Source organism: Glycine max, chromosome 1 (assembly GCF_000004515.6).
Source record: "Glycine max cultivar Williams 82 chromosome 1, Glycine_max_v4.0, whole genome shotgun sequence".
Lineage (NCBI taxonomy): Eukaryota > Viridiplantae > Streptophyta > Magnoliopsida > Fabales > Fabaceae > Glycine > Glycine max.
In genome coordinates, this window is record NC_016088.4 from 35,187,226 (window position 1) to 35,199,026 (window position 11,801).

Sequence of the window (11,801 nt, forward strand, 5' to 3'; positions counted from 1 at the left end):
ACGCCACTCTCAAGGACTATAAATGGTAACAATTTAATAACATGCACATTAAAAATATATATTTACACTTCTACTGCTTCATCAAGTCCTATTAGTAAATAGGAATGTTACATTTATCCATGAATGATTAACTGATCATAAATATTTAATACTCAAATGTGGCCATAGTACAAAAAATACTAATCAGCATTATTAGTAATAAATCTTTCCTAACTTCACTTAATATCCTTTCATGTACATTAAGAGTTATTTAATACTTTATCAAATTTAACTATAATATGTTTCCAATTGACTATAAAATTACAAATCTATGAATATTCAATTTATTTAAAATATTACATGATTAAAATAAATCCGGATTCAATAGTTAAATTTGTCAAATTTGTAAGTGTTCACGACTTTACTCTTAAGAGTAAGTAGGTCTTCTCCCAGTGTGGTAATTGCTGGAATTTTTACTGTTGAATTTTGAGGGGTGCCACCACCCTGCAAAATTCAACCCATTTGTCAGGCGAATCAGTGACTGGCACAGGGGACCACTGTATTTCTGAACACTACAATTGAAGCAATTTAATGCCATAATTTACATTCACTGATGACAGCAACAGACATTGACTCACCCAGATTAGAAATTTTAGAGGATAACAACAAAGTGCACATTATACGCATACAAAGCTCCAATGAATAAGCCCCCTTGACTAGAAAAGGCAAGTCTTTTCAAAACATCAACCCCCAACATTCTTCTTCCAACTTAACATGAATATTCACATATACTAAGCCTAAATTTGCCATCTCCCACTACTAATTTATTAAAGAAATCTGTTTTGGTCTCTTTTTTTTCTAGCACAATTAATGCCTGGTGGTGTCTCTACAAATTAAGTTTACAATTAGCTAGTGCGTTTCACATTTAATAACATGAAACTTACCCAGCCCAAATAGACCAACTTCCTTCCCACAAACAATTTGAAGCAACAAGAAGAAGGATCAGCATTTGGATGCTGACAAACAAACGCAAAACCACAAGAAAGATGTCAAAGTTTCAGGTTTCGGTCGTGTCTGAGCTTATTACGGTCCCGTCTTCCACTGAGGAGATTGGCAGTTTGCTTCCACAACTCATCTTCTTCACATCCTGGCTGGAACAAATGAAGATTCTTCTCACCATATTACAGAATTCGCTGCAAGAAAATATGATGCCAATAAGTATGGTGTTACACTGATTTATTAAATTATCTACTTGTACTTATTAAATCGGCACTTCTATTCCTAATAATTCTTTCAGCAGAAACATTGTGTTTAAATAGATAATTAGATACTCACGGCCATGGATCATCTCCCACAAGCATCATGTCACCTTCATCATCAGTGAAGACAATTTCCCACTTATTCCTGTGTTGAAGCTGTCCCTTGATGTTAAACATATCCTCCAATTCATTTATAAGTTGACCGTACCCATCCAACATGGTCAAATCCACAGCACGACCCACTGCAACTCCCTGCATTTGAACCTTTTGGCAGGTTTTGAACATCAATGGAAGGCTCATGTTAGAAAATTTTCTTGTTAGACTTGTATTATAAAGCATGTAAACTATTTATCTAAACAAACAATCTATGTTCAAAACCTTGGTTCGACTTCTACAAATTTGCTTGCTCTGAGTATCCTTTGGTGATACTTGCAGCTGTTCTTGTTTCCTCTCCATGGAAGAAGCCATTGATACATCTGACTTATGGCCAGCATCGGTTCGGGACAAGGTGCTGGTACAGCCTTCAGTAGTAACTTTGGGTACATTTACTGCTTGTGCAGATGCCTTCTCTACAGAAGGAGAGTTCCTAGAAGGATCAATAAGGTCAATTCCAAACAACCGATAACTTGTAGCAGTCTCAACTTTGCTCTCCTTGTCAACTTGGTCGAGCACATGATCATTGTTCAATTTGGATGAGTGAGGCTTTGAAACCGGCCAAGCTGAGACAATCTTGCTATCATCTGTTACGTCCTGAAACAAATGAGAGGGACAACTAGAATGCGGAGAAGATAGCCAACTTCCTTCTGTCTGATTCCTTAACATAGTGTTGCCACTGTTGCTTTTACTATTCATGTCAGTTTGCATATGATGCCACGTACCAGTATTGTCATTCCATTTGCTTTCCGCCAAAACATTTTTTTGTGCCATGTCAGCCTGTTGCAGACCAGCATCCCAGAAAACAGAAGCAACAGATGTTGTGTCTATAGTTTGAAAGTAATTGTCAAGTGTCAAACAAAACCAATATAACTCAATCAATACAAGAAATGAGGAGTTATTAAAATAGTTCCTCACCAACATCTGGAGTTTCGCTGGGTGGCCGGGGCCTTTTAGTCTTTACCATAGTAGGTTGAACTGAGGGTGTAGAAGCAGAAGCAACAAAGGGTTCTATCTCCCATGGTGAGACCCTATCAGGTCTGGGAACAGCTGCAGGTTCATCCCATTGAACCTGAAGATTGACAAAATATGAAAAAATGATAATCGTTTGATTACCAAAAATAAAAGAAACAACTGCAGAGTGAAAGATGACCATACCTTGAGTGATCGCCATTTTGAATTTACCCAATGAGGAGAAATATCTTCCACTCCAACTATGGTACCCGAAAATCTGATCAACAGTGTATAAGAATGAAGAGATATGAAAAGGTTACACATAATAAACCAACCAACTTAATAAATTTTACTACCTTTTGTCAGTCTCAGCAGAATCATCCCCCTCGAATCTCATCTTAAACCTCATGCCGACACTGAACTTTTTGTCCATAGCCTCTAAATACTTGTTCACGCCTATGATGAATTGGCTCGTCCTAAGCAAACAAAAGCCGTGTCAACAATCATCGATAAATTATTTATCACCAAACGCATTTTCTAGTTCTTGAAACAAGTAAAATTTCTACCTTGGCTTATAATATACTACAAAAAGAGTCTGAGTTGCAACAGCATGAGAGGCGGTTGCAAGAACCCCCAGGTGCATGCTTTGACTAGAAATCACTGATGAAGGCATGCTACTTGCTTGACGAGCTAGACGTCTTACGCCCACGCGTAATTCCCCATTGTCCCCTCTACACACAAGATCTTCGTTAAAGTAACAATAGCATAGCAAAACAGAACAAATCTGGCATGAATTTGCAGTAAAAACCCAGAAATTTTCTGAACCATATGAATAAAACTAACAAAAAGAAAAGTAATTAATGTTTACCTCAAGAACACAAAGGTATCTCCAGCAACTAATCTCTTGGAGGTCACAAAAGTACTCCAGCCAGTCGTGAGCAAGTGTCTGCGTGGTTGACCTGATAAAAAAGAAAAACAAGTTCAAGGTAAAATTAGTAGGCAATCAGAAAGTTAAATCACAAGGACTGAAAAGAAAATTTCCCAATTCTCATTTCCTTTACCTCTAAATATATGCTTAAAGCGCCATTCATAACCATGAAGATCCTTTGCAACCAATTCCTGAGTTGGTGTTGGTTGGGACATGTCCTAATAAAACAAATTCAAACATAGTTTTCCAAAATAAGACAATCTGGAAAAGGACACCAACAAACAATTCAACAAATACCGGAACAGATCGCATTACCAACACAGGAAGGCATTCCGTGGCATGTTTCCTGAGAACGGAGAAGCCTCCATGGGTGCTGGTATCTGAAGCAGTCAAGACCTTGCTGAACGAGTGAACTGGTGCTCTTGGAGGTTCAGCAGTGCACGGATCAGCATTTGTAGGCTCGTCTTGCTATGACGCATTTATTCCATTAGAATCTATACAACTTGGGAAAAGAATCTAAGGTTGACCGTGAAAATACGGAAAATCAAAAGGGCATCTACATCCTTACACTAGATTCCGGCACCAAAGTAATTTGCGCATAAACCTCGTCCGTTTCTTGCTCAGCCTAAAACATGCCAAAATTCAAGGTAAGCTTTCATATCCTTTTCCAGTTTTCCCCCATAACATAAAAATCAACATTTTAAAAGACGATCCGTGACCGCAATTTTGACTACAGCATGAAGGTTTTTGGAATCTACATGACCACAATTGCAGTCACATCAACCTCATTTGCCCACAATTTCTCACAACAACAAGGATCGTGTAAAAATTACGACCACGATCGGAATTTAAAACCTCACACAATAATAGAAACTCCATAAAAAACCAAGATGCCCCTTCCACCATCTTCTCGACACAACCAAACAAGATTCATAATTTCCCCTTCACAAAATTTAAATTAAAAAAAAATAACAAAATGAAGAATAATTGCAAGAGAAAAGAAAATTACCAGTAAATGAACATTCACAACTCGACATAGGATCTTCGTGGGAAGCTTCAGCAAAGGAATCCTCTGATTCAGTTCCTGGTTTGTTGAAGCCTCTAACTACACCACCACCATCACCACCAAACAACATCAATAAATTTAAAAAAAAAATCAAAATTCACGTTCTTCTAGCTGTTTCATGTACAAATCTTCCAAAACAAAGACAAATTATATCTTCATCTTCATTATTACACACAAAAATAAAAAACAAAAACATAAAAAAATATATTATTTTTTGCAAAAACTCACTTGCTCCATGTGGCCTTGTGGGAAATAGAAGACTCTCTGGCCAACACGAGGAACATCCACCAGTGGTCCCGCGCATGCCTTCCACTGCTGCTCATACAGCTCATCCTCACCACTCTCACCAGAACCAACCACTGCAAAAAAAAAAAAAAAAAAAAAACAACAACAACAACGTTAACCAAAACAAACAAACCTCAAATTCCACAAAAGAAAAAAAAACATTTATTCACTCATTCGACTCCCACCTTCGCCATGCGCCCCGCGGCTCAACATGGTTCAACACAAGTCAACGCCCCCCCCCCCCCCCCCCCCCCCCCCCCAAAAAAAACAAAAGAAGAAATATTCACGACAACAAAACCATTCGCTTTGTCAAGTTTTGTCACCAATCTGAATCAGTGAATCCTCTTTACAAGATCCCGTTACAAAAAAAAAAAATCTTGAAGACAGCGTCTAACGTAAGAGTTCCAGAGTTACAAAAAAAAAAAGAAAACGCTCTTCAGAAGAAGAAGATGAAGAGGTTCCGTTGAAGTTGAACGACGACGCTGTTGCGGTCTTTGTCTGTGAAACGGCGTTACTCGGTTGGAATAATGAATGTCCAAACTCTTTCTCCGTTGTAACGAAGTGAGTCCTTTTGTTTATTAATTTATACGTCCAATTTCGTTGCCTCATTTAGTTTATTTCTATTTTTTTTTAATTTCAACTTGTGGTGTTGTCGTGTCATGTGTGTCGCTTGTGTGTTGTCTATTCCCACCAGACACAAGAAACAAGCCTATTTCAGTGGCTGTGTGACTTGTGTGTGTTAGTTGTTACTAGACATGCTTGTTTATACACTAGCTAGTGCTCGTTTTACTTTTTTTTACATGTAGTAGTGTAGTACCTAATAAACTTTTTGGAGTTTCTTTTCTAGAGATTAATTTATTTATACATTTTCTAGAAATTAAGTTAGGTACATTTTTCAAATAAATACTAATGCATTTATTATTTTTTTTCTTGATCGTCAAATGTTAATTGTTTGCTGGAGAAACAAACAAATCAACCTTATATCTTCTAATAAATTTATTATAATTAGTAATTTATAGTTTTTTATAAGTAAAAATTGAAAAATGTGTCAGAAAATTTACAATAACTCACACATTATATTTAATTAATTAAGTTAGATCTTTTAACAATAATTTATAATTAGATGATGGTGTAAAGACTCCTTACACTTTTTTTATGAATTAAAAAAGAAAAGGAATAAAAGAGATAAAAGATGGAGAGAATTATAAAATACTTATGATGCGAGTCAAACCAAGAATTTTTTCACCTCTTGTCTAATCTAAAAGGCCTTTGTTTGGAGTAGGTGTTCATTGGAGCATTATATGCAACATTAAATGTGAATCCACTTCAAGATGATAAAAGCACTCAACTTATATTCTTTGAGCAATACTTCTTCTATTGGATTCAATCATCAAATCAACTTTTGCTCAAAGCAAGTCTCCATAGTAGTGACATTCCTTTTTAGGTGAAAAAAGAGTTTAAATTTGATTGTTCTCTTACTTTCTTCACTTCAACAAATCATGTGAAGGATGTTCGAACATTTTCTACACAAAGATCAAGAAATCAAAGTATTAAATCAATTTTTAATGCTTCACAAAACTAGCATTTGTCTACCATCATGTTATTCATCATATGCAAATACAACATTTTCATCTATTAGCATATCAAACTCAACTTTTGAAACTTAGTATTTATTTGTATCAAATCAAAATTATTTAGAGTTCTTATTTGTCTTATGACTCAACAGTTTCTATCCTCAATATGAAAATGATTTATAAAAGGAATCTATACACCTGATATTTTTTAGGAGTTTTAAGTAATTATAATTTGAAAATGAAAAAGGTCATAGATTACATTCTTAACATCGAAATAGAAATATAATAATTATATTGATTGTTATGATTAATTAATTGCAAACAAATTTTTTATAATTGTAATTTCAAATAATAGTTAATTATTTTAAAATATATTTTATAATTAATTTAACCAATCACTAATCGTTAGACTAAATAATTAGACTAATTCAATTATAATTTATTTAATTAATTAATTTATAACAAAAATTGAATCCATACATTAGTATAAAGCGACGTATTATAAAGATAAATGTAGTCAATTTTTAACAACATTAACTTGATTAGTCAGTTAATTCTATAAAATAATTACTTTTTGCAAGAAAAAACAAACGAATCAATCATATATTAAAAAAATCAAATCAATTTTTTGTAAGAATTTTATTCGATCCGATATTTCATTTTAATTAAAAAATCAAATCAATCAGATATTAGAAAAATCAAATCAAATTGCTCTAACAATTTTAATCTGATATTAATATTTAATGCAAAATTATAAATTAACTTGTAATAAAAAAATTATAATTGTAATTATAATTAAAATCTTTATAATTTAAAAATGTTTTATAATTAAAGACTGCAAATTCGAATAACTAAAATGAAATCAATCAAATATTTTTTCAAAAAAACAAATCAAATCAATAAAAAAAGAAATCCTAATTTCATTAGTTGCTACATATATAATCAACTATATATCCATAATGACCAACAATTATTAAGAATTAAAATGTTATACTTTATAATCTGTGGTTAAAATAAATAAATAAAAATTAATTTAATTGCAAATAATTAGTATTAGAAATTTAAAAAATTTATAAATTTACATTTTTTATAAATATATCCATAAATAATGTTATACTTTTTAGAATTTTTCTAATGAATTCGTTTACCTTATTGGAAAGATAAGAAAATTGTTTTAAAGGTTATATAAAAAGTTTATGTTGATAAAATTGTTTGCTAAATTTTACTATAGATTGAATCTGCCCTATTTTTTAAGTTAAGGTTTTTAATGCATGGTTACTTTGTTATGTTAAAGTATTAATTTTTACTAAGTTAAGTTAAGGTTTTTAATGAATGGTTACTTTGCTATGTTAAAGTGTTATTTTTTTATTAAGTGTTGCTATGTGGAATTGTTAATTTTGTCTAAGTGGTGTATGTTGATTTTAATTGTGATTATATGAAATGCAATATGTGTTTTTATGATCAAAAGACCCGAGAAGTATGAATCCTGGATAATTATAATTGTGGAAAGTGTTTCTTTATTTAGAGCAGGAGGTGTGACCTCAGGCTTTTGTCACACGTGATGATTTGTGTGTGACCCAATTGACTTACAACTTGGAACAATAATGAACTTGTGTGTTAGACCCTGTGTGTGGTAGTTACAAGAACTTGTGTGTGAGTCCTAGTGTCGACTAGAACCTTATTCTAATAGGCCTAACACGTCTCAAAAGACGTGCAACTTTTATGTAGTGGATGCAGGGACTCAGGCACGAGTCCTGATGTTGACTAGAACTTGTTCTAGTGGACATTATGTATCTCAAACAATGTACAATGTTGTGTGTTAGTTCACAGGGACTCGAGCATGAGTATCCATGTGGGTAGGATGTTTTCTTCGAGATAGTAGTGCACTTGAGAGACATGCAAGTAGACGCAGACTCACGATGTAATGTTGAGATATTCTTCAAGAGAGTTGTAGAAGGGGGTCGTGTTAGAAGTTATGAAAGCTCACTAAACGGCGGTCGATTGGTGGTTTCGCACCACTAGGTGTGGATGTGATCCTTGTTTTTGTTTATGATTTTAAGTCGAGAAGATTTTCGGACTTGGTTTGTCTTTCAACGACATTCAATACTTGAGCAGTCGGGCCCCACAATGACGATAAAGTAAACCCTCGGTGATGACTGATTGAGGAGTAAATCCTTAGAGTTGGGATGGCCTCATAAAATGGTACCTGAGGTATGCTCGCTGACTTGAGAGTTCTTATGGATAAAGGTGTCAAGCTTATACTCGTGTTTCCATAGTGTTGACTTGGCAATCCGATAGATGCAAGGCATGACCAGTCGGTAAGAGCCTTAGCATCATACAATCCTCTTAATAGTCATCGAAACTAAAATGTTGTAAGACCATTGAGCTCTAGGAGTTCATGATGTAAGCTCCATTGGAGCTTGTAGGCCTAGGATCTTCTTCATCAATGGATCCCTTTGCTTTTTGGAAGATAAATGACAGCGGAATGGAGAAGGAAGAGAGAGAGGAGACGCCACTTCAAGGAGAAGATGAGTCTAGAAGAAGCTCACCAACATAAGAGGCCATGGATAAGAGCTTGGAGGAAGAAATAGATGAATGAAGAGAGAGGGAGAGAAGAGCACAAAATTTTGTGCTCTAAAAGAGCTCTGAAATCTGAAGTTAATATTCAAATGATCAAAGTTAAAAAAAAATACACACATGACCTCTATTTATAGCCTAAGTGTCACACAAAATTGGAGGGAAATTTGAATTTCAATTCAAATTTCACTTGAATTTGAAATTGAATTTGTGGAGCCAAACTTTGGAGCCAAAATTTCACTAATTATGATTAGTGAATTTTAGTTATGGTTCAGCCCACTAATCCAAGATCAATTCCAAGATTCTCCACTAAGTGTGCTTAGGTGTCATGAGGCATGTAAAGCATGAAGGACATACACAAAGTGTGACTATATGATGTGGCAATGGGGTGTAGTAAGCAAATGCTCACCTCCCCCTCTAAAATTTAATTGGATTGGGCTTCTACCAATTCAATTAAATTTATTTCCAACCACACACATCAAATATTCACTTAGTGCATGTGAAATTACAAAACTACCCCTAATACAAAAACTAGTCTAGGTGCCCTAAAATACAAGGGCTGAAAAATCCTATATTTCTAGGGTACCCTACCTACAATATGGAGCCCTAAATACAAGGATCAAATATAATGACATCCTAGTCTAATATGTACAAAGAGAATTGGACCCAAACTTGGCCCATGGGCTCAGAAATCTACCCTGAGGTTCATGAGAACCCTAGGGCCTTCTTCAACAACTCTAGCCCAATCCTCTTGGAGCCTCTTGCTCATGGCTCTAGTGACTAGTCCCTTCCTAGGGAGGATTGCATCAGTTCCAGTGGTAGTTGCTTACCTGACCAATGTGATATATATGTTGATTTATTAAAAAAAAAGTGATGCCTTAAGATGCTTGTGAGATCCAGTAGACAACCACAACATAGTGGTTGCTAGTCTTAGGAGTATTGACTTGTGTTTAGATTTTTTTGTGTTTTGGCTGACAAAACATAAAGACTTACCCCTTACATTTTTATTTTTAAGGTCAGAAATGGAGTCAAAGCTTATTCTTAAGCTTGAATGTGGAGTTTGGAAGATGGTTCCCGAATGTGGTACGGGGCGTTGACCACATTATTGGGTACCTTCGATTCACGACAATGTTCCTAGTTAAGATCAAGAAGGCACCATAGTATGTGGAGTATTTCATATGGTGGGTACAACCCACATCGTTTTACTACTATTATGCCAAACCTATAGAGATCATAGATATTTCGTCTTTGTTGTCTTCTTCAGACATGTCGGAGTATGTGCCAAGGCCACCTTATGTCGGGGAGGACTCTCCTCAGTATATGTTAGGGCCACACTATGTCGGTGAGGACTCCTAGCATACAGTGATAACCTCTCTTGCCCCAACACCCATTTTGAGGGACGAAGAGATCGAGGAGGACCCAGAGATGTTAGAGAAGGAACAGTCAGAGGTGACAGAAGAGCCTCTTAATCATGCAATGGAGGATGGCATGGCAATAGTAGACGAGGAGCTTCCCTAGGGAGGAGTCGAGTGGCTCATTGAGGAAAGCAGTAAGGAGGATCCCGATGAGGATATAGGGGATGTTTCCTTATAGGAGTCCCGCTGTTAGGGATATTCTAAATTGCTGACCTCTTGTCCTACCTTTTTTGCGTATATTTTATCCCTTAGGTTTGGGTTAGTGGTGACTCCTCTTGGACTAGATGTCTTTCTTTCTTTTGCATATGTATAAGTAGACCTAGGTTCTAGATATTTTGTTTTTACTTGCAGTCATTAACTTTTTATTATGTGTATTTTGGGACATATCCATACTCTGATGTATCTAATGGTTTCAAACTTAATACTTATTGTAATTAAGAACTCAGTTTAAGTTTCTATCACTTCTATTTCAGTTCATTCAAAAAATGTATGGTTTATATTCGAAATACATTTATTTTTACCGAATGATTTATTTTTCTGTCACGACTTATATGTATAAATGAATTAAAAAAATTACTCACATTTTCTTATGGTAAAATATTTTCACAATCGTATTAATGAACATGATTATATTAAAATGAGTTTACATAAAAAGGAAAAGTTGATGTTTATTCATAATAGACTTTAGGGTGTCACAAGGGGAGAACCTCACTAAAGGTAGCTAGCCAAGTTCTCTTACAAAAATTAGTCATCGATAAAGCTAGTAAATACTTCGTACTAACAATATGGTTACCCCAAAAATCCCATTCAACTAATTCAAGCATAAAGACAAATATCCTCCTCCTTTTCTCAAATAAAAGAGTAATTTTATTTGTCATATTACTTGGCATTGTTGCACATTAACATCAAATCACTTTTAACCTTATGTAGTTGTTGCACCGTCAATCTTAAAATACAAGTATAAAAAAATTAATATTAAGTATATTACAATACTATAATACATACAATTAGGATTGGGTCTATTAGCGCAAATTGCAACAACTTCCCTTAAGATTTACTCAAATGGCACATGCACTCTGTCGCAACCTACCCTTCGATAGGAGGGCGAGGTGAAAATAAAAAGGCGCGTCTTCCAAAAAGGAGAACACGCGGGAGTTACTACCAACGTTTATTCGAGGAAAACGTTAGAAAAACCAAAAGGAGGATTGCGAATTTTGAAAATAAGGATTCGAGAGTTGTTTACATGTAGGGAAGGTATTAGCACCCCACATGCCCGTCACAAGGGACGAAAACCTTTAATCAAGTGTGCAACGTGACTTCAAAAAAATTATTTATTTTTCCCTTTTTTATATCTTTTTATTTTTGGGGTCGACAAGGGGATGCCCTTGCTCCTACGTATCCTCAAGTGCGATGAGGAATTCAGACCTACGTAGTTCTTTAAAAGTGAGAATGTTTATGGGTCAAATTGTTTTTTATGCTTTTGAAAGGTTCATTTTTAATTAATAAGAACAAAAGGGATCGTTAAGGCGTTGGACCTTCAAAGATCTGAAGTGACTTTGATGGAGAGAAATTCAGTTATGCGTTGGTTTTATTTTTGGTTTTATTAACTTT

The 11,801-nt window shown here is 34.9% G+C and overlaps 1 protein-coding gene across 2 annotated transcripts; it reads right to left on the minus strand.

Annotated features, from left to right (window-relative positions):
• Nucleotides 1-288: 288 nt before the first annotated feature.
• LOC100803911 (auxin response factor 9) lies at nucleotides 289-5,192 on the minus strand. 2 transcript variants are annotated; one of them, XR_001387768.3, is made up of 15 exons: nucleotides 4,810-5,192; nucleotides 4,568-4,698; nucleotides 4,283-4,378; nucleotides 3,842-3,898; nucleotides 3,589-3,741; nucleotides 3,407-3,491; nucleotides 3,214-3,304; nucleotides 2,912-3,076; nucleotides 2,702-2,821; nucleotides 2,550-2,622; nucleotides 2,310-2,463; nucleotides 1,617-2,218; nucleotides 1,315-1,502; nucleotides 924-1,172; nucleotides 289-483 (listed from the first exon to the last, which is right to left on the minus strand). XR_001387768.3 is itself a non-coding variant. In XM_006573254.3 (14 exons), the coding sequence occupies exons 1-14, from the start codon at nucleotides 4,835-4,837 to the stop codon at nucleotides 1,037-1,039; spliced, it is 2,079 nt and encodes a 692-aa protein (XP_006573317.1). In that variant the 5' UTR covers nucleotides 4,838-5,192; the 3' UTR covers nucleotides 558-1,036. The 2 variants fall into 2 exon arrangements, 1 of the variants encoding a protein (XP_006573317.1); XM_006573254.3 differs by lacking the exon at nucleotides 289-483 and having other exon boundaries at nucleotides 558-1,172.
• Nucleotides 5,193-11,801: the final 6,609 nt, after the last annotated feature.